General features: G+C 46.8%; 1 protein-coding gene across 1 annotated transcript in view; it reads right to left on the bottom strand.

The window, feature by feature from the left end:
* Window positions 1-7,787: 7,787 nt before the first annotated feature.
* LOC8031411 (Down syndrome cell adhesion molecule-like protein 1 homolog) overlaps window positions 7,788-23,514 on the bottom strand; it is a 136,470-nt gene continuing 120,743 nt past the window's right edge. The window contains exons 7-15 of the mRNA XM_042291779.1: window positions 21,012-21,143; window positions 19,945-20,109; window positions 19,586-19,656; window positions 18,817-19,054; window positions 18,306-18,398; window positions 17,324-17,512; window positions 15,685-15,861; window positions 14,809-15,107; window positions 7,788-12,043 (exon numbers count right to left, since the gene is read on the bottom strand). Of these exons, the coding sequence (XP_042147713.1) occupies window positions 11,960-12,043; window positions 14,809-15,107; window positions 15,685-15,861; window positions 17,324-17,512; window positions 18,306-18,398; window positions 18,817-19,054; window positions 19,586-19,656; window positions 19,945-20,109; window positions 21,012-21,143 (1,448 nt within the window). The 3' untranslated portion in view covers window positions 7,788-11,959. The remainder of the gene's footprint in view (window positions 12,044-14,808; window positions 15,108-15,684; window positions 15,862-17,323; window positions 17,513-18,305; window positions 18,399-18,816; window positions 19,055-19,585; window positions 19,657-19,944; window positions 20,110-21,011; window positions 21,144-23,514) is intronic.

Raw genomic sequence — 23,514 nt, 5'->3', positions numbered from 1 at the left:
ACGCACACGCATCCATCCAGGGGCGGATTTAAGGGCTTAAAGGGACACTGACAGGGTATTTATGCACGCCGAGGGTTTTTATTTGAACCACGGCCGGACTGGAAGCGCGCTCTCTCTTTCTCTTCTTACGGCCTTTGCAATCGCCCGGGAGTCAATGGCATTTTTTCTCCGTATGGAGTTCACTTGCTTGCCGCCAGGGGCGCAACCACCTCACCCCACTTCACCCCACTCGGAGAGTCCCTTCGAGCTGCTTTGCGCTGGTGTTCGAGCTTCGTAGGTTGTTGTTTTGGCAACGGTTCCTCAGAATACTTCTGATTAACCATGCAAAGACGGTCACTGACAAAAACGAAAAATCAGCTGGATATGTGCACAAGCCCTCGAGGAAGCACTTTAGGCTGTAATATGCACTGTGCAAAAATTGTACAGACTACTACAGCCTCGTCTGGAGCAGCTGACCGACTTCATGTGCGGCTTATGAAGTGATGATGCAGACAACGGCAATAGATAGATTGGGCCTGCTTACATTTCACGAGAGTGTACGAATTATTTATCATTTAAAGTTCCTCCACGTAGAAGGGGTCCGTCTCCTCCTGTTCTTGAGTTGCAGCAGAAGTCTTGGAGGTAAAGACGAGTATAGTGTTTCCGCAATTGCATTCGCTGCCTCTACTTACTACTTTTTACTCCCGAATCTCTCGTAGATGTGCGTCAAATATTCACCGTTTTGGGCTCATCGAAAGCGCATTAGACAGTGGCTGAGGGCCTAAACGTGAGGATCAGGTGTCAAAGGCTATAAAAATCTTGGCCGCAAGTTGCGGCAGCGCTGAGATACAGTGTCAGACGCGCTCTGTGCAAACGGCAAAGAGCAGCCCAGGGGTGAGGTGACAGCGCTCCCCGCGAATTGCAGCGGGAGGTGGCGACTGCCCCAATTGCAAAGGCCGTAAGAAGAAAGAGAGCGCGTGCTTCCAGTCCGGCCATGTTTGAACATGACCTAAAAGAGCCCGACTACCCAGAACACAATTCGCGGCTCGAATTTTGTTTTCTTTTCGCCCCAAAACAGTCGATCGAGAATTGACCAGTTTCAGTCGCGCTCACTTTCTTTTCCACGGTCACCTGGTGTTCAAACTACGTGTAGCAAATATATTCAAAGACGGGGGTCATCTAAGGCCCACGTTCAATATTAAAGATAGAAAAGAATACGAACCCCATTTTTTCTTTTTGTGACCTCCGAGGAGCTGCTAATAAGTTGATCGAATAAGAAAAAAAAAATGTTACACAGATTACAGGAAGGACATGTGCACGTCATTCTCAATATTTCCGCGTGCGAATACCTGAGTCAGCAGTATGCTCGACTCACACGCCGCTGGCTGGGGTTTGACACCCGCCAGCGCTTGTCCTTTTCATCTTTCTATTGTTTGCATAGCTGGAATGTTCCAGATGACTCGAGAAACTCGCTGTTTGTTCCGTTTGTTAGCGCTCGGAAACCTTTAAATACCCACGCGCTTACAAAAAAAAAAAAAAATCTTCGCATGGCTGCTTGAGTCAGTGTCTATCCATCACCGTCAAAGTTGTTACTTTATGTTTCTCGGCACAGGTGCGCCGCATTAAACGTTAATTTTAATTCATATTAATCAAGTATGTGTTTTATTCGAGACAATATGGCGACGTACCGCGGGCGTACCGCGGGCTGAATGACCCGATGGTGGCGCGCGACGCACCGACGTTGCGACGGACGTGGGGCCGCTACTTTGGAATTGTCGTTCGTGGTACCGGCCAGTCGAACTTCAAGCGCAAAACATCGAAAAGGGATATACGTAAGTAAGAAACAATCGCACTACGAACGGTGCATACAACTTCGTTGAGCAGAGAGATCTGACGCTACGGATAAAGCACTCATTTCAAAAAAAAAAAAAAAAAAAGAACATGATTTTTTTTTTTTATAAAAAAGTTGCCGAGGATTTTTTTTTGATAGAGCCATGCGCTGAGGCTAACATCTCTGCCTTTCAATCATTCTCCGACTCAAGGTGAGGGGGCAGGCAGTTTTTTTTTTTTTAATTATTATCATTTGCGTGCAAGGTAAGTACATGTTTGCAATCAATAAACCACTAATCGAAGATTCAATTCATGAACTCTATTTGCTGAAGAGAGTGAGAAAACCCCTTTACTTGCCTTTATAATCATTCCCGTTTGGTCACAAACTAACACGTTTGCCAACGCGAGCTACTGCTGAAGCGGGACAAGGTCACTGGCTATTTGTTTTTGTTATATCCACAGAGTTCGTTGAATGCTGGCCTAATGAAAGTCGCTCGGCTGAATGAGAGCTCTCTGTGCCCTCTTTCGCGGCCGTCCTGTCTTCTTGACACACCTGAGCTCACGGCCTTAATTGCCATTGTTGTGAAAAATACTCAACAAAAGTATTTAAGATGAGACCAAATACCCATTTTAAAATGTATTTAAAGTACTGTTCAAGTTACTTTTAGTGTTTATACTCTACTCACGAAATACCGTGAGTAGAGTATAAATACTTTGAAAAAGTAATTGAATTACATTCGAAGATACTTGGAAGGTTTTGCAAGCTAGTATGAGAATAAACAGTCAGAAAGGGGGCGCTCTATTTGTGATCACTTCTCGGGAAATCAGATTTTGCTGTGATGTTTATGACCTTCAAGAAGCGCCTTAGCTGCTACAGTTAAAGTTTAATTTGAACTAATTCGTGATATGCAACATAATGCGTGCTGAAATATTTCAGGAACAATCGGGACTCGTGTATTGTAGACATGGCCCTGCCGTGCTTTAGGTTGGCGGCAGGCTCACCTCACGACGCATTCCGCAAGAAGTTTTTAATATGCCCCGCCGCGATTCGGGGTACTTGACATGTAGTCCGGCATTGCATATCAATAAGAACCGAACCAGAAGTTGATCAGGCAACCAGACTTGTTGATGAGTACGCGAGTGGGCGACAGACGTGTGCACACTCAGGAGAAACAACGACTCAAGGACAGTAGTCTCTGTCGCTGATGCACAACCAAGAGCGAGTACTTTGCTCCCCCAGTCAAAAGCGAGCAGCAGCACCTGTACCTTCAAACTGTAAACAAAACAACAACACACACACGCATAGGAAGCGTCAGCTTCCTATGCGTGTGTGTGTGTGTGTGTGTGTGCTTTTTTTTTTTCAAACAGGAGGGTGTTTACCAAATCGCTTCTAAACTCCCTTCCGCTGACCGCTTCTGCGCCAGTTCAAACCATTCATGGTGCTTTCAAGTCAAGGCGGTCGAGATTCCTGAATCAGAGTCCACTAGGTTATAAATGACTCCAGCTGGCGGAAAACTGATTTTGAGGATTGTGAAGAAAAAACAGTGCGTGCATTTGGAAAAAGATGAAAGAAACGCTTTTGAGAAACGAGTTTCAAAGCAAGGAGCTTTGGGAAAGCCCAATGTTTGTCACTGCAGCTCGCTCAAGCCAGCAGGATCCAACTCCGGGGCAGTGTCGGCGCTCGCATGAAAACGTGTCCGCAATCTTCATACTGGAACACCCGGAAACTGCGGTTTCCGAAAATGGTTCATGAGGGAGTTTTCGTAGATCGTTTTTGTACCTCCGCTACGCTCTCCGGAACGATGACGTCACTACTGCGCATGCGCGGCGCTAACCTTGCCCGCAGAGTCGCGGTTCGGTAGCGGGTTGCGGAGAACGTCGCGGGAGAGCGGAAATAATATAGGAAAACTCCCCATTGCGATCGTGCCGAGCGTTGGCGTCACAATCCTCCGCTGACGAAACCAACAGACAAAAGTTGGGGTCTAAGTGTAAAATCAAAATGACGTCACCAGTACTTCGCTAATTCCAAGCGTGACGCGCCATTCAAAAAGTTTGAAAACAAAAAGTGGACAAGTGGACAAGATCATTCATAGGGGCGGGCGTACTTTGTGCTGTCCATTATTTGGTCTGTTGTTGGTATTTGAAGATTGCATTTTGCTCGTGACCTGTTTTCTGTTCTGTGTTCGGACGCTTAGGTCCAAGTTTTCAATCCGTTCAGCTTTACAATGAAACCTGACGATCCCTAGTTTCGTAAATCGTTCCGGCGATTTTTTTTTTCCAAGGTTGCAAAATATATTTGGGTTAATAAGCACAAGAAAGTGGCAAATCTAGTTGAGGTAGAGTAGCGAATACTCAGACTAAATGTATTTGCAAGATACCAAAATACTACCAAAAGTATTTGAAATACAGTATCTGGAGTAAGAGTATTTTGATAGGCACTACTCTGAATTGAACACACGTTAAAACCCGAAAAGGACTGAGTCAACCCGAAGCAGAACTGAAAAGATATCCGGATGTTGAAAATACTGAAAACCTTTCTCTCAAAAAATACAATTAAAAAAAAAGATTGCACGAAAATTAAGTTGAACATAGTGCCAGTACGCCCTATATATATTTTTGTCAAGAAAATTGCATTTCAGATATACGTCACGCGTTCCCGCTAGCCTCTTCGCGCGATTCGTTGTGTCAAAAACTATATATATCATATATGTCGTCAGAAACGAAATCTTGTCTGCGGCAAATCCAAAGTCTGATTAGTCAAATTGCGAGGCGACATTTTTATCCTTTACCGTTAGAAACTCCAAGTAATACAAATAAAATTGTGCGAACCAATTGTTTTCACGCGCTGGGCTAGACTGTGACTTGGACGTGGTCGATACACCGTCTCGATGCGTGATTTGCTCGCTTTTCCGAAAACGAAGACGTGCTTCATGGTGATGCGCGTGGTGGTCGAAAGACTGCACGCAGGGCGGTGCGTTTGTAGGCACTAGGGTGCCTTCACGTGCGCTTTGCTTAGGGCGGAGACATCTGAGACATCTGGCCATTTTGTTCCCACTTTTACATTTATTTTTTGTTCAGAAGCGCGTGAAAGAGCGTGTCCCTGCACGCGTCTGTGGCGCTGAGTGTGCTATGGCGACATTTTGTTTTCGTCGATTTCTTTGTATTTTCCCCGTGAGCGCGTGCTGTCGGCATCGGGTACTACAAAGGGTGGCATCACTCTAAACAGAAGGTCATTGAGGCACCCTAGTAGGCACTGCTTCTTGCGCAGAGGGTGCGGTGACCCCAGAGCGCCGAGCTCTGATTGGAAGGATTAGTGGGTAGACGCAAAGGCTGGCTGCCTCTGCCTCCGCTCACTATCTCCCTCCCATCAGAGCGAGGAAGATCGCCGTCTGCACCTCGCGCAGAGGGAGCAGTGGCGTCAGAGTTAGACTTTCGGGGGCCGAACAACGGCGCCGTCTCTGCTAGTCCAGTCCTGAGCAATGGCTGTCTTACCTTTTCTGCGGCTTCCAAAAGCCCACCAGTTTTTTAATGAAGCACGAGGACTTGCTTTGAGAATCTGAAGACATTGGAATGCTCATAGACAAGGAAAAGGCACCTTCCCACACTATTTAATCTGGAATGTTAAAGGACGAGCGTACTGTTTACAAACAAGTGGTATACGTCTGGTGGCATGGCGCACGTGCAGGGACCAAGTTTTTAGAACGGTGAAGCTGTTGCACCTGTTCAGTGCTCTCGTTTATGAATGCAGCTTAGATTGAGACTCAAGTTACCCAAGACGAGGAAAAATAAAACTGGAATAAAAACACGGTCTTCTATAGGTTGATACATTAAAGGGGTACTTAGTAAACTACTAATTTCTTCATCGTGCCCGACGTCGTCATATATATCTTGACATATACATAATAAGAGCAACCTGAACCGATCCACCGGAACACTGCCGAGCAGTTACATACACGGGCTGCGATAGGTCACACAGAAAAACGGAATAGAGCGAAAACAATACTGACAGAAAGAAGATAACGACAGATTGCGACCTCAGGGCCCATATACAGTCCCCCGTGAGCAAGGAGCCGAGCCGGATCCGAAATGTCGGGTACGATGAAGAATTTGGTTAGAGTTTACTAAGTACCCCTTTCATACTGCTTATTCAGCCAGGCGGTGTTCCGCCAAAATATTTACATTTAAGGGTCATATACTGCTGTACAAGAGTTTAGACTTTATGCTTTGACTTTGCTGTTGTATGTAGTCCAAACAAAGCCCGAAGGTATCACAGGCTGCCATTCAAAAGCTTCCGACAGGTTCTTTTTTCTTTTCTTATGAAATAAAAAACTTAACAAAATGTACGCACCTTTTGAAAATCTTTGACTGGAAGATTTTCTTTACCCTAGATTCTCTCGATTATCACTTAGCAGCGGTAACGGTTTTTCACCGTAAGAAAACTGCAGAAGACGGTTCATCGGTCATCTCAACCTTTAATGTAAACTTTATAAAACAGTATCTGTACATACACACTTCGCACAGACTTGCTGGCAACGAGACTAAAAACAAAAGACCAAGAAAAAAAGAAGACGTGCCTGCCGCACGCGAACAGTCGTCCAACCGTCTCAGTATAGCAGATGTATTTACAAAGAAGCTAAATTACAAGGCTAGCTGAACCCACTTACCATTCTTAGGGGGCCAATAGATGACAGCGTAACAATAGTACAGTAATAGTGAAAGTCTAACTACAGCGTTGGGGCAGTTTCCACCGCGCGAGTTACCTACACGAAACTTGCCTCGCCAGTCGTCTGCTCCGTACATTTCTACGAGATTGACGTCACGAGACTCGAAGAATCACGTGACCAGGTCACGTGTCGTCGATTGCAAGGAAATCGTCGTAGCCTGCCTGCGCAGGAACAGGGACCTACGAGCGAGCCTATTCCCTTGCCTCCTGTCTGCCTTTTTTTGGTTATATGGTTCAAGGAGTCTAATAAATAGACACGGATGTGGGTTTGTTTTATACAGATACAATTATGTATTGAATACAAGGAGACGTACATCAGTATATAGTCTTGAGAAAGCCGCCTCGTTACTTTAACGGTTATTACTGTTTGTTTAGGTGTGAGGTAAAAGAGGATGCTGGGATTCCGGAATTAACAAATCGTGTTGTTTGGCACACAATCGTTTTGTATTTGCAAGGGCCCCGCAACAGTAGGCGATATTCGTGTTTCCAGTGCTCGCGCATGAGTTGTTTGGGAACAGATGGAGATAACGCGGATCTACGGCAGGGTCACCATGGCCGTCGAGATTCTACACACAAATTTTACGTGGGCGTGCATTTTATTTTTAATTTTCGATTTTATTTAATGCCCCACTTGAGCGGAAAAGAAAAATGTATCGCGTTTGCTCACGAACCGCAAGCTCTGTGCACTGATGATCTTGAAATACTCATAGGTAGTACCAGGTGACTAAATCGTTCGTAATAGCAAAATAATGTAGCTAGACTCAATCCTTTTTGACGCCTTCTAAATTGTATAATTATTTTCATTCACTTTTCCTGGTAATATTCAGCATTTTCTGTATGTTCTTAAATAAATGCTTTACTTCAAGTAACGCTGCAAAACTATACTCACTTAGATTTTTGCGAAAGGGCTTTAAAGTGGACCGCAAACACCAAGTACTCCATGTAAAACTACAGTATAAACTGATTTTGTTTTTGATAATTGTTTTATTAAGCTTTATTAAACAGACAGAGGCGGACTTCCCAATAGGCAGAATAGGCGCCTCCTGGGGCCTAAGAACTTTTGGGTGACCAATTTGTGTCTGCCCCAAAAATAATTGGCTCTTTTTTTTTTTTTTTTTTTTTAATCCAGCTGAGAATTTAGCTATATTGGGGATACTAGCTCCAAATCCAGCTACTTTTAAAAGTTTTAATTCAAAACTTAGCTTCCCATGGTCACTGACCATAGGGAGCGGGAGTTTGGGAGGGGGCAGGGAGGGGGGGGGGGGGGGGGGGACTGTAAAGGTTGTTCATGGCGGCAAAATGTCGTCCACCTCTATGAACAGGGCAACATATGTTTGCAGTTGTTCGCGAATTTTTCCAGGTGTGTTGATTTGTCCCCTTAGCGCCACGTCAAGCCGTCCACAAGGGCTTCCAGTAGCCTGCTAAGACGTGTAAAAGTTTCCGACGACGGAAGCGTTTCACCGAAATGGCAAAGCGGTGTTCATATTGTATACGTTTCGACTCATAAAATCTCATCTTCACCTAAATGCCACGCGTGAAACCAGACTGTGTAGTCTTGTGACTCGGTGCAGTTCCTCAGGCCTCGGCTGAACGGCTGCTTGTATTCTGGGGACAGTACGGCACGTGACATAGTTCACCGCCGTGTGTGTGAGTCCGCACTTAGAGCGGACTCAGACACGCGAAGCAGTTCATGCTGAAGTATGGTGATCATCTCAGTGTCTGTGATCGATGAGCGGTTATGGTTCTACTCCTGATATGGACTAAAGGTGTTCAGGTACTGAGCCTTGATTTCACCTCTGCCGCTGTCCTGAACTTAAGATTTGATCCTCCACTTCTTCGCAGACATGGATTTAGCGAGGGAAGGTGAAGCGCACACGTGGCATTCTGTACGTGCACTTCTTACTTCGCCGCTGATGCTATGATTTGTTTTGGCGTTTTGATAGATGGAAACAAAAAATTGCGCGCAGATTACAATGAGAACAAAAAGTAGCCGTTCGGAATTACTACCCCACGACGAACTCGTGTGCTGTTCAAGGCAACGGATTGTGGGCATATACTCTCCGCGACATCATCATTTGAGTGTCTCTCAGAACGTTTTGCTAGTCGCCGTGTTTGCGCACGAACCTTGAATAGTGACTACCAGGCAGGATGTACAGCTTACATGGCTTACACGCTAACATTGCACAGATGGTGTTCATGTACGGGATTTCAAACAGTCACGTGGTACAATGGGCATCAAATGCACACACGCACACACATTCTACGGGACGTTTCACTGGCACTACGTGTACGACATGTATGTTTTTTTTTTTTTTTTTTTTTTTTAGCGGGCATTGTCTACAGGTTGTAGAAACTGCGACGTCCGCGTGTCAAGTGGTGTCCGCGTGTCAGCTGCTGGAATACGCGGAGCCTCAAAAATCGCGTGACTATTCTCAGCGCTAAAGTTTAGGAGGTTGCGGCGGCTGTCTTCCTCGCGTGGTCTTCGTGTACGGGAATAAATTGTTCCATCGCAATCGCTCGGTAAGGTGAGCTTGAATGAGTGACGCTTTGATCCCATGGGGATTATATAACAATCGTGTATTATATGTCCTCTGGGGGCAATTTCGATCAAATGAGATGCTGCGGCGCATAACCGCTAGGCTGTCATATATTTTTCCGGAAGCCGCTTGGCAGTAGATTCATCCGGCAATAGTCGGGAAGACACCGGTGCGCATGCGTTTTTCTAGAGTGCATCGATTACCTGAAAAGTACGTATTCTTAAAATTATGTATCAATACTTTTTTTTTTGTGATCTCGTTAATTATGGTGGGAAAGCACGAAAGGGTGTTGTTTTCGTTTTGTTCATGAAGTATGCAGTTCAGAAAAATAAAGTCCTTAAAGTGTATCTGTCTCGTTCTGTAAATTGAGCGAAGCGGGTGTCTCGCCTTAATAAGCAAAGTCACGATACCAAGCTGTTATTGGGAGTACATTTGCCGCCTCTTACAAATCCGGTTTGTGATCAACGCGGTGTCTTTACTGTAGCAGTCCCTTCGTCATTCGTTCCTATCAATAAAATGTGATGTACTTGACATCGTTTACAGAATCCATGTCTTTATAATATTAATCTTTCGTCGAGAGCGAGAGTTCCGGCTTTGCACGACCTTCCAATCTGTAGTGTCAAGCGAGTCCCTGCCCTTCGTGAATCCCCTATATCTAATTTCAAAGTGATAAGATGGCGAGAAATTAACACTCGCACAAGTGACTGGCGCGATTGTTTGCACCTGGAAAGGGACCAGTGTCGGCCTTAATCGAGATGTGTAATATCTCTCTTATACTTGTTCATGTTTCTTTTTCCATCCTTACATAGCGTCCCACGTAGTTCTCAATATTAAATACCCTAGCATCGTCGAGCGGTATGCCAAATGATGCAGGTGGTTGACTGAACGTATGCAAGGTCGCAGCATTCGTACGTCACCGTGGTCTCAGTCAATCCCGGTTTATACTTGATCCGTAAGGGTATGGTCAATTTATTTGAACCCACTCCCTGACGTCATCGTGGAATTCAGCCAATCCTTATTCAAATTTGGCAATGTTGCGTGACGTAGCGGCCTTCTACCGTGAGGACCCGTGTCATCTCTAAAGGCGGCGACGGCGTCTAAGCTTCGGCGAGTGCCAGAATGTAATACTCGTGGAACAAAAAAAGCGTCGAATTGGTCGCGGAACCGCGTTGCACTTTCTCGAGTACGACGGCCTGTTCCCAGCACCATTGGTTGACGGGGTTGGACAAGATCGGGGACATCGCCAAAGAATTGGATACTCAAATCTTGCAACCCCGTTTTCGTATCGGAGCACCATACTTCAGTTGACAGGGGAGGAGAGCGTGACATTTGAAAGGCGCGCTACTAGAGTAGTAGTAGTAGTAGTACATTGATTCTTGAGCTTTCGTCGCTCCCTCCTGTATCCTTATTAGTTCGTAGCCTTTCCTTCTAAAGCGTCCGCGAGTGTTGACGCAGCGGCTATTATATATAGAGTCATTCCTCGTAGCAAGTATAGGACAGTACGCTAGAAAGAAAGAGAGAGAGAGAGAAACGCGCTTTGTACAGGCGAGGAAATTAGTGAAAAGTTACTCTCAGAGAACAGTGAGCGTAGTCGATGTGAGAAGAAATGAAACATCCTGCGTCGAAACAGTACGAGCGAAGTGTACGAAATTGCTCTAAGCAAATAAAATTACTAAACAATCGCATTAAAAAAAAATCACACAGTCGAAATAAACTCTTGTATGCTTGAGTTGCTTCATGCACCGGGTGAACTAGAGACGCAAAAACGATCCTCCTACAAAACAAGAGAAAAAACAAACACTCTTTTCTTGACTCGTCAGAGTGTCATAAATATTGACAGAATATCACAGAAATCAGGTGTGCAGCGACGTAACAATAAAAAAGCTCTGCATAATGTACTACGTAACGTCGACTCCGGCGCTTCTGCGCAGCAACCAAAATTTCGAGAAGTGAAACAAAATAGGATCGGACGCGACATTTTAAACACATCGGTTGCCAAATAACTGGAATGTTTTCTTTAATCCATATTTTAGCTCGGTTTCAAAATCTTCGCTTTCTTTGTGACAACAAAATCAAATTGACCGGAGAAAACAAGAAGACTGATGTACCTCCATGACGCGCTCAGAGCACAAAGCCTCTACACAACAACTGGCTCCTTCATTGGAAATGCCTATTTGAAATGCATCGATGCCCTAATATATAATTACCGTCCAAAATTAACTCTGATAAAGGAAACTCGGTGTCTCCGGGCAAGACAAAATAATCAAACATAAAATAAAAAAATAAAAACACGAAATTTTGTAAGTCGTTTCCCCGAAGGCTAAATACGCATGACATATAGGAACGCATCATGACTGTCTGAAAACAGATCTTGGATCGCCGGTACGAGAGTAGCAGGAACAAACACTGAATGACATCAGAGGAGCCACGAGCACAGATCTTCAAGGGGTCTTCGCTAAACGGAGTGCAGAAAGAAAAAAAAAAATTCACAGTTTTGGGGACTAGTCATTTAGGACACCACACACGCACACGGACACAAACAAACAGGCACGCACATTCAAATCGACGCCAACGCAGTTGGGGAAAAGGACAGGTGGTTCCAGAGGGTTTCGAAGCAGCGGCACTGCGGGGGGAGTCCATCAGAGGTTGAGTTCGAAAGCGACGGCCATGTTGTTGGGCTGCGAGGAGTTGGGGTCTGCTACCGCGGGGTCGTCCGCTTTGTACACTGCTGAGTTGAGCTCGAGGCCTGGCGGTCCTCCGGGTTTGCCTTCTCTGTCGCACGCTCTCTTCGCCTCTTCGGTAACCTGGTCCGTGATGTCGTCCACCATGTCGTTCTTGCCGACCTTTTCACTCAGTTTCATTGCACTGTTGAGGTCTCCCTCGCTCTTGGTTAGGCCGCGATGTCGTAGTGGTGAATCTCCGCCGCCTCCTCGGTGATGTTGCCCTGGCACGGCAAATCCCTGTCCAGAATGTCCTGGAGACGTGGCCGAAAAAGAGGAGGAAGAGGCGAAGAAGACGGCGAGCATGACCCGTCTCGAACTCGCAGAGTGAATCGTTTTTATTATTTGCAATTTGCGCATACGGACTGACTTTGTTAGCATCTTATCACTGATCTCAATATTACTTCTACTAGGTCGCGTTTCGTCGGTGGCATTGGCCATACCGCTAGAGCCTTTCACTCGCCTTCGGTAGTGGTAAGATGGCGGCTTTGCGACTGCATCGCAGTAACGGCACTGGACGCCAGAAACGCGATCTAGAGAATATAATTCAACTCAGTGATTCCGATGCGCGTTAATGAATTTCTATTGCACTGTTAGCGCAAACGCGCGATCGTTTTTGTTTTGTTTCTGGTTTGGTAGTAACTTAGAGGGGAGTTGAGCAAGGTGCCACTTGCACAAAACTGGTTAGTTTTGTGCATAGGAAAGTAAAGCTATGTTGGAATGTTCCTATGTGCGACGTCAACGTCTAAAGGCTGGGCTCCAGGGAGGAAAAATGCGGCGAACAGCCGACGGACTTCGACTGGTGGCATGTTCGCTTTGCGCGCAGAGCGAGAGCAACTGTGCTGACACTACGCGCAGAGAAAACGCCAGCGGGCGAAATTCGTGGCTTGTTCGCAGCATATCCGCTTCGTAAGTCCAGTTTTAAAAACCTTTCCTTGAATTGAGTTCTCACTGTCAACCATCTCGCATTCGTGCTCACAGTGCGGCGACATGTATTACATTCTGACGTGCACACGCAATGAGGTCTGCCGACCGTTATCAAGAAATAAAGCATGCGATGGCGAAATGAAGGATGATGGCAAGGCGCTATGAACTGAAGGTCGGTAGGGACCAGTGCGTGTGCAAACGCCATTGGTTCTAGCTGGCTGGAAGGGATACGTCGCAGTTCAGCCGCAGCCAAGTGGAAGAAAAAGAATGCTGCCATGACTACGTATGGCTCGTCTCGCAATCTCTCACCCCTGTCGCACGGGCACCTTAAAAGGCCTCTGAAGTCTGAGAAACTTTACTTTAAGCGTGATTATAGTAGTACTACATACCACACCTTAAAATGGCATTCACGGCAAACCGCATTTATATAGACTATAACGAACACCGACAGCTCTCAAGATACACCTTGCTTAATGTGCGTGCACTGAACACAAACACACACACAAAAAAGAGTTTTTCCACGTCCATATTTACTTTTATGATATATGTGGTTGCATTTCTCTGCGACATACGACGGTGGTGAAGTCACATCACACTTTCTGCCGAAACCGATGTCGAAATTGAGGATGAACTTAAACGAAATGGTACCTCAAATTTGCATGGCCGCTTCATGTTAGATCGATCTGCAGAGATGTGAAAGCACCCATTTCAGGTTAGGCAGTGCGTCACCAGCGTTTAAGGTGTAAATCACTCAGCTTTGTGCGGAGGTTTACCCCAATTATAATAAATATTGTTAATGCCATTAGCAACTTAAAAGTGGTTACACCGTTAATTCCTTTAAATCATACCGTTATTTCTTCATGTTCACCCAAAAGTTACAGTTGAAAATATAAATTTGCAAGAGAAATTAGAAAGGAGTAAGGAATCTCGAAGGCCTTTGGCATATATGTAACTTGAATTGCCCGTGAAACAGGGTGCGCTTGCGGAGAAATTTGAAGGTATATTGCCAGGTCGTTGGCACTAATTTTTACATAGTTACGACATCATGGTTACGGCAGACGAATTCTGGACATGTAAGTCTGCGCAAAGGACGTATCAAAGTTATTCCAATTTGTAAGAGACAAGAGGAGAATTTACTCCGCTGCGACGAAAAGCTCGCAACCCTTCAGCCGAACCGCTAAGCACTGTCCAGTCCAAATGAAAGACACCATAGCAAGAAAGTAAGGAAGAGACTAACAAAAAAAACAAAAAACGTACGTGCAGCCAAATCCTCTTCTGTCCTTGTGAAAAACAGGCGAAAACAGACGGGAAGGAAAGGAAAAAAAAAAAGAGCACCAGACAGCAAGACGCAAGCGGGTGGCGGCAAAACGGTTTCTGTCGAGGATTGGCACAGTATGGTTACTGGGCGAGCACGGCCACCCCGACTCGTCAAACCAAGGGCAAAAGGACTCGCGCGCTCAGGACGGTGTCGCGCCACATGACACGACGCGATACGACAAGACGGGACAGCCGACGGAGTGCGCGTGGTCGCAGTGATGGCCCCAAGGGTTACTTTAAGACGCGCATTGCGTCTGTGCACGAGTCAAGGCAGGTTGTTCGGGGATCGATTCAACACAGAGAAATCGTTGGAGTACGTATCCTACACTCTTCTGCATCAACCCGAGACCTCGTGAAGCCACGCCAGGCTACGGCTAGCGAAAACCCGTAAGGAACTACTGCTCAATGGATGGAGCTCGGAGTAAAGTCGGTTTCTCCGTATGAGTTCCACTATCTTCGTTCACCTAGCCGACATCCATAGCTACAAGACCGCAGCGGACGAGCGGTCCCCCCTTCCCAGATTGGGCGCCATCTCTGAGCACGCGTCCGCGGGGCTGCGGCGGGTCGTCCGCCTGTCCCATGGCGTCGGTGTCGACGCGGCGCGGCGCCCGCGTCCCCGCGCGGAGGAGCGTGCAGCATAGAGCAGGCGAGAGGGGGTTTGGGCCTTACTCAATCGCACACTGCCGCCAGCCGTCAGCGTCATAGACGCCCAGATGTCGCACCAAACCCCCGAGCGCTGCTGCGCGTCCCAAGTCGGCTCCTGTGGGACACGTACCTGGGACAGAGACGTTCCCTTGGCGTTACGCGAGAGCCGCGAGGGCGACGGCCTTTCCAGCGGACATCGCAGCGGCAGCGTCGCGTAGGGAGCCGGGTACTGCGGGAGGCAGGACGACGACGAAGGGCCCAGCAGGGGCCGGGCCCCTCCGCGGTCGACGCCGTCCGTGTGGCGCGGGGTGCGCGGCTGGGGGGGCCCGAACCGCTGGTCCACGTCCACGTAGCGCTGGCCCGAGGGCCGGCCCAGGCTTCCGGGCCCGCTCATGCAGGTGCCGGTCTTGAGCGGCTTTAGCGGCGGCACTGTGCGGTCGTGGGGAACCCCGCAAGCGTCGGTGTAGTACATAGACACACTTATATTGCTGAGGCTGTAGTATACATTGACTTTATGTGCACACAACAAGAGTGTTTGCTGTGGACGAATAATTGCCGCAGCGGCAATAGCTGCCTCTTTGTCTTGATTCCTGTCTCAAATTTGAAAGGCTCAGTGCCGTCCTGCAACTTAAGATAGAGGATGAGTTGTTGAGCACGCCTTTGAAACCAAAACGCTGTCCCGATGACGCGTTTACGCTTGGACCTTTAAATAACCTGAGATATGGATGATTAGCATACAATCTTAATTCATGAAAACACAGCCGGGACCCCGCAACAGCGCAAGGCATTTTTCTTGACTTCGTACTTGAAGGGGGCCTTCTGGACAACATTTAGTGCATTTCACTTTATCCTCTGACTCCTCATATCCAATTCCTTTCGCTAGAGGCTCATGAGTCAATGGAGGTGCAGAATTAGAAACATACTTTCAATATCATCGAAACAAATGACTGTACCGTTCACAGGTTGTCCTCAGCGAGTTTAGCGCAAAGAAAGCCTGCACACTCACCGGCCACGTTCTGGTATTTCCGGCGTTCGTGGCTGACAAAGAGACAGGCCCCGGCGATGACGAGGACCACGATGGTGAGCGACGCGGCCGCCGGTGCCACCACGGACAACCGGAAGTAGACCGGCAGCTCGCGACTCTGACTCCCTTGCGGAGCCGGCATGGACGCGTCCGACAATGCTACGAAAGAAAAAAAAAAAAAGAAAAATAACGGACGTTGTTGATTTTATTGCACGAGCAGAGCCGAAACTATACTCTATTTCACCTTATGATGTACCGCAGGAAAGGCTACAAACGGAAGCTCCTTGCTCTAGGGCACATCTCGGCGGCACAAGTTCTCGCGCTTCTAGCCTTCGCTGCGGTACAACATAAGGTGAAATGAAGTGTAGAGATGCATTCCCACGACGTAAGGGCTACAAAGTTACTTTCCAGAGTGGTATAAAGCATTCCAATACTCGCCCCTGCGTGCTGCCAACTTTGTCTGCTGGGCTGTGGAACGCATTCCGAGCATGCGCAATACCTCTCTTCTGCGGAATACTAAACGCGCGACTCGGCATTTGTCTCCTTGGTGATAAGCACTGGAAAGGTGAATTTGAGGATATTCCTAAAGTAATTGCGTCTGAAACAGAAGTAGCCTAAAAGTCATCCAGGCAAGCTGAACCCGGGCAAGTTCACGCTCTCCACAAAAAAGAAAAGAAAAGAAGAAAAAAAAAAAAGGTAATAATAAGGAAAGAGGGAACCAAGAACGAAAACGCCAACTTAAGGTGCACGTTAAAAACAACAACAAACTTACACACAAAAAAAAATATATATATATCATATATATATATATATATACGGGGTGTTTTTTTTTTATCCTTACACATTTGTTTAAAAAAAAAAAAAAAAAAAACGTGAAAGCTACACTAATGCGGTTTGTGCAGGTGGGTTGTACGGCCAGGCGGACATTATGTGGGTGGCTAATCTTTGCGATAAGTCGGCTAATTAATGGAAATTCGTTAATTAACTTTATAATTACTGAAAATAAACATATGGTTTCAATTCGAAAGTTGCTGAGCATCATCGAAAACCCCTAAATCAACTATTTTTAGCAGGATATAACGCCTGCACGAACCGCATTAGTGTAGCTTTGACGTTGTTTCTAAACAGATGTAAGAATAAAAAAAAAAAAAAAAGAAAAGCCCTGTATATATATATATATATATATATATATATATATATATATATATATATATATATATATATATATATATATATATATACACTGGCTGCCTGCCTTCATTTAGGTATGAAATTGAATAAATATTGGGTTTCAGAAACTGAGCCCAATAAAAATCGTGTCTTTAGGACACCATGGGCCATCAAATGGCCCATCAAATGGCCCATTTGGATGGTTTCACAAAATATCAAAAGGTTTTGGTAAGATTTCCAGCAGTCTTCAGTGATGCAGAGTTAGATGAACGTAAAAAGGAAATCTAAAAGGAGAGTAGTAAATTAGTGTCTCGAAAGGGTTCCCAGATAATTCGCGTGCGCACGCATCCAGTTACGTTCATGGTCATTTCCGTTGGACGGGTAATAGGATCGAAGACGAAGGGACTGCTGAAATAGCGTGCGAGATCGCTACAGGAATAGTGATGCACACCTCCTCCTTCGGTGAGCACGGTGATGATCTCGCTCGGAGCGCTGGTGGAGCCCTCTCCCGCGGCCTGCAGGTAGATCTGGTAGCGGGTGGCCTCCCGCAGGCCGGTCAGGCTGTACTTGGAGTTGTCGGCCTGGGGCACCGTCAGCTCCCGCCACGGACCCGTCTCCTCGCGGTACGACAGGATGTAGTCTGCGGTGTGCAAGCGGTCCGCGAACGTCAGTGGCGGTCTCACAAAGCAGAAAGCTTTAAAGCCGGGGTCAAACTGCTCATACATCGTACCAAAGACAGTTTGCAGACACGATCGAGCCGCCGCAACATCCGCGGTTCGAATGCCGCGTGCCAAGTTTTCTCCTTAAACCCATTGCCATGCGGCATTGGAAGCACGGACCTCGCCGTGACTCGGGTTCGAATTTGTATGCAGACTGTCTTTTATATGATGTATATAGTGTAACACCGGCTTTAGGGAAGCGTCCCTGTGCGAACGGTCAGACGCCGCTCTGATACGCTGAGAAGAATGTTTCTCTAGAGAGCTCGTAATGGATGTGTGTATATGCGTGTGTGTGTGTGAGAGAGAGAAAGAGAAAGTTGATTTATTGTAGAGACAAGGAGGTTAACCGAACTGAATTATTCTAGTTTGCTATTCTTGTAAATGGATGCGTTTCGCTGACACTTCCACCACAAGTCCTCTAAAACCCGACTGCAAATTCCCACAGTTCCACTTTAGTGGGTTCCCTAGAACTCGCGAGTTCAACTCTGGAGACAAAAACCTTATTAAAGGCACAAGAAAAAGGAAAAAAAAAAGTTGACACTTTTAAGAAGAACCAGAAGCAAAATCGTTGGAAGGAAACATAACGTATTTGATAATGATGATTAGAAGGCTAAAGAGAAAGAGGAGGAGAAAAATGATGACGAATTTATTGATACAAAAGCTACTTAAACTGCACTGGGTCAAGATAGCACATCTGAGAGAGAAACTACTTACGAGTCACTGGTGGTCCTGGAGGCTGCTGCCAGTGCACTACGATCGAGAATCGCTCGTGTGATTCGAGCCACAACCGCGGTGGTAATGGGGGCTCTGCAAGATACAAAAAAGAAAACATCTCTTCGTTGCCTGCTGTGAAACCTTGCGTGAAACAAACCAAACCACTAAACGTCCAAACATTTTCATCAACACTTTAAAACTCGTGTGGCGGCCAAGCTCGATGTGCGCGCTTAGCGTAGATGTGTACTATACTGCACATGCTTAATGACACGTGCACGGGCCAACCACATGTGATAAAATTGAACAGCCTATTATGTCCACACATAGTCTGACATCCAAACATTAAGTGCAGGAAAATTGTTATCATTTATTTTGCCTTTCTTGGTATTGATCAGTGACTTATTGGCCACCACAGTATGAGGCTCGAGCTAGACGCTTCTATAATCAATAAACCACACGTCTTAGCCTTCCGCACCCTGGAATAAGTATATTGAGTCGTTCATATATGTACCCGAATCAGCGGTGCGGGCTACGATGTCTTGGGAGCCCGGACCGGAGCCGGCGGCGTTGAAGGCCTTGACGACGATGGCGTACTCTGTGGCCCTCTTGAGACCCGCCAGCAGGTGCTCTTCCTCGGCCTGGTCGGTCATGGGCGCTGACTGGTAACTGTATGGGTCCTCGGAGCCCTTGGGCCGGTACCCGATGTAGAAGCCGAGCAGCTGGCCGTTCCACTGCTCTTTCGGTGGAGGCTGCAGGTAATGCGTCTACTGTAGTAGCTTGAGGGTTAGCGAAGAACCCACGTTTTCTTTGACTTGCTGTACCACATCGTCGTTAGATCACACTAATCAAAAATAACAATTTTCTTTCCATGAGATTCAAATTTGGACGTCGGACAAGAAGAACGAACGTTGACCTCGACAGTATGTCAGTAAAGCATATATGCTAAAAAATGTTTGCACGCTTTCCAAAAACGAAACTCGTGACCTAGCGCATTCCCATTAGGTAGAGAGGAAGAAGATCCAAAACATTTGACGCAAAAGAAACCAGTGACGTTACGGACCAGATCGGCGACGAAATGCAAAAGAATAATTCGCGAAATTGTCGTCTATGAATTCGTGGAAATAGTTCATGTTCCGTCCCACCGGTGTCGATAAGAATACCGGCACGAGGATAAAAATAATGCTAGCATTGTTCCCGTGTCGCAACTACGAGTTTCATCTTTCGGGTAGGAAATTTTATACGTTGCTAGTTGCCGTTGGTGGAAATGGCGAAGACCGTACCTTCCATTTTATTCGAAGACTCGACGGTCCCCTGGGCTCGGCAGCGACGTCGGTGGGAACTCCGCCGGGCTCTGAGATAAAGGAGGGCGTTCGGTTAGTTTGAGTGTGTGCCTCGATGCGTCGTATAGGGTAGTTGTCCCAAGCGGAACTGCTACTATAGACTGTTGCAAGTCAAGAACAGCAGGACAAGCTCTTCCAATAAAGGCATCTACTCTTTCCACTTTGACGGCGCAAACGCTGAAGGGGAGGCGAGTATGAGAAGAGGAAACCGCGGATCATGGAGTCCAGAGAGCTTTGTGGGAGGGGCATCTGTTCAGTTTCTTGAGTTGCAACGGACATTAAGGTCCGTGGTTTCGAACCTTCCTCTTTCGTCTGGAACTTCTGGCTTTCGGAAGGGGACCCCCGGCCCACGGTGTTCTCGGCCAGTGCGCGCACGATGTACGATGTCCCCGGCTGGAGGTCGCGTAGCAGCGTCGACGTCTGGGGAGCCGTCACGCTCGCTTCTTCGAGCCTGTGGGCGGCCCCTGGAAGGAGAAGACGCGTCCCCTCTGAGGATGCCGTCCGCGCGCATCCAATTCTCTGCCAATGAAGAGTGCGCATATTATTTCGGTGCATCTCTTTCTCGTAGCTGTACTCCGTTTCACCTTACGATGAACCGCAACGGAGGTTACGAGTCACGTTAGCCAATCCAGCGTTCCACGCGTGCCACGCGGCTTCTAGCTTTGTGCGTCGCTCCGCCCAACCGGAAGGACACGTGGCAGGCTCCGAACTGTGGATTGGCTCCGGTGGTTGAGTCCGTTTCGGTGCATCGGAAGGTGAATCGGAGCATGCCTGTGTCTCGAGGATACCTCATGCACTGGCGTCGGTCGGAAGTCTGGAACGCTGCAAATTCGAACTCCGAAATATTTATTTTTTTATGGTTGAGGAAATATCGTACATTAAGAATTGTGGACGCGCGCACGCGTACGCGTGTGAAAAGCCTAAATGGTCGTCTCGCCGCACAGGACCTATACACCATGTGTGAACAGCCCATGATATCTATGAAGTCGTTCTTTTCAATATGCATCGTTTCAGAATGAGGTAAGAGCTACTGACAGATCACAAAAGATCGGAAATGGCAAATTACGACGGGCATGACCCCCTGTCGAATGATGCTTGATTTTTCTTTCCGTCACGCCGTCACGCTGTAACGCCATAGATGTCGAGGTGACGATCGGGTCTGACCACAGCTTTGATGTCGACAAACGACAAACACCACTGGAACACACAGCAAACGAACCTTGTAGGTCCTATCTTATGCGATCGACAGTCGCCAGCTTCCCGCGTAAGAACACTGAAAGCGTATCTCGGAAGAAGACTTGACAGGGCGTGCACGTGTTCTGCTGTCTTCAGCGACCTCGTCACGGGGTATACGTCGCTCGCTCACCGTGGTCCTTCCAGTACTGCACGATGTATTTGGAGACGGGGCTGTTGCCGCTGTACGGGGCGTTCCAGCGCACGTTCGCTGACCGACTCCAGGACTGGTCCACCTTCACGTCCAGCGGAGACGCAGGAACTTCTGCAGGAAGAAAGGGAGTGCACTGCCACATTCAGAATGCGGAAAAGCTATACGACAGTCCCATCAAAGCCGCCTTGCCTCGGTGGATACAACGAGGCAATTAACGCGCCAGCCTACGGATTCCCGGCAAGTGGCGGGTTCAAGTCCCGGCCCAGGTGCCCACAATCTAACGGAGGCTCATTGTGCAGAAGGCACTGTACGACCGAGTTTTGGGTTCCACGCCACAAGACCCACAGGTAACCTAAATGAATCCTCAGTCTTCTCTTGGGGCGTACCAGATGCTCTTCGTTGGTTCGGTACGTCCGAGCATTTCTCAGCAGGGGCTTGGCGCGCTGAATCGGTCTTTGTAAGGTAAAATGTGCGAATGATACCGCCCTCGCTGGAATGTGCTCTCGTCCAGGCAAGTGGACTTTTACTTCGTGGGAACGTTTGTCTTAAACTTCAGGAATATACGTCAATTGCAAAAGCGCCGCGATCTGCCTCCACAACACAGCCGCGCTCTTTGTAATGCTAGGTAGTGCGCTGTCCGATTATCTTAGATTTTCAATTCTTAATTTCATGTGACGAAAAACGCCTGCACCGACATATGCTTTTAATGTGATAACTGTGATGAAATAATCAGTAAACTGTATCCGTAAAAGAAAGAGCAATAAATAACGCGGTATGATATCAAGTTTCGGCGCAGCAGAACGAGGACATGGGACATGAGCTAACTCACTGCTTATAAGCAATTAAGCATCATGTTGCTTATAAGCAACATGATGCACCATGTTAGCGACTCTTTTGTCGCGATACTAGGTATCGGGAAACAGGTGCCCCGAGTGAACGCAACCGAAAAAGTGACGCGCCTCCGAAAACGGTAGCGCGCGCTCCTTGCTTCTGGAGCGAGATTGTGTTAAGGGCACAGGGTAAGTCCTATACTCCCCATGCATTTGAGGCCATGTTGAGGAACATTTTTCTCGGTGACTATTAGGAGTATTCCTGTCATGTAAATATCAATTTGTTCGAAATATTGTGTTTTATCCACTGAACTAGAATTATTTGAACCAATCTAAAATAAGTTTTTTTTAAATATTTTTTTATTCTAGTACTGAAATTTTAGTTGTTTTCATCTATTAAAAACTTCGTAACTCAAAAACTGCTAGGTGCACGTTTTTAATTTTAGTTCAGTATTTTTGAACACCCATGTATGTGGTAGGAATAAAAAATCAACCCTCTATAATGTCAGGTTAAGGAAAAAATGGTACCTATGTACTAAAAAACACTGTTTTGAGATAATTGAGTTTAAAGTAAAAAAACTGGTGAATAACGAATTTCTATTGGCACCAACAGCCTCAGAGTCATTTTTTCAATAGCCGCCAGCTTAAAAGGCATTGCTAAAGTCATGTCTTCGCCTTTAGGCTTATCGCCTTGCTTGCCGGGCCTCTTTTGTGACCCGCCATGTCGCTTGGTCCGTAAAGTATATTCGAGTGACGTCAACTTCCCTCAGCCACTTGATGGCTTTCCAAACAGGGTTCCATCCACAAAACTCCAAAACATTGGCTTGTGCAATGCTGCCACCATTGAATAAATCAACAGCATTCAATGGCGCCATTTTGTCGTTACGAAAACACAAAAGCTTGAATGTACACACGGTACACACCTGGGAAAAACGTGCACAGCGTCTCGTCATTGTCTTGGTTGAAAAGAAGCTATGCAATAGTTGCAAAATAATTTTTTGAGATTATCTGTTACTGGACAAGCTTTTAGGTCTTGTGTTGATTTTGTTTTGTTGGAGAATTCATCGATAAACAGGGAGTGTATCCCAAAAGGAGGCGCGGTCACCTGCTACTTGCTTTCGGAAGAAGTGATTTTCAGCCCGAAATATCGCTTTCTAAAAACACTGGGACAATGGAAAATGTGCAGAAAGAACTAAACTTTTCAAATTGCGAAAAAAACTAAAATCGAATTTTTTTTCAATTTCACCTTACCCTGTGCCCTTAAAACCTCACCGAGGCCTGTCAATAACCCGAAAGATAAATGCGGACGCTGCCAATGGCCGCTTGATATCGCTAGGATGCCTGAACTTCGACGCGGAGCGAGAATTTGCAGGAACCTGGTTTTTGGCCGATCTTGTATCCGAGCCAAGGTGGCCAAAGCCAAAAAGACAAAAACAAACATGGCGGCGAGAGACAGGCGGAGAAGCAGTGCGTACGGGCGATACGGGCAGTACGGGTTGGTGGAGCGCTGCAGGTTCCTCCAGCCAAGATGAGTGCAAGCACTGCATATAAACACGATGACTGTATGATCTTTAATGTCCGAAATACTTCAAGATCGCCCGCCTGTTCTTCGACGTTCGTGGTCTTTTCCCGGTTTGGCAGGCCTACAGTAC

Source organism: Ixodes scapularis, unplaced genomic scaffold, assembly GCF_016920785.2.
Source record: "Ixodes scapularis isolate PalLabHiFi unplaced genomic scaffold, ASM1692078v2 PGA_scaffold2__306_contigs__length_199485367, whole genome shotgun sequence".
Classification (NCBI taxonomy): domain Eukaryota; kingdom Metazoa; phylum Arthropoda; class Arachnida; order Ixodida; family Ixodidae; genus Ixodes; species Ixodes scapularis.
The sequence above is the reverse complement of the archived record's forward strand: the minus strand, read 5'-3'. Positions and strand labels throughout refer to the sequence as shown.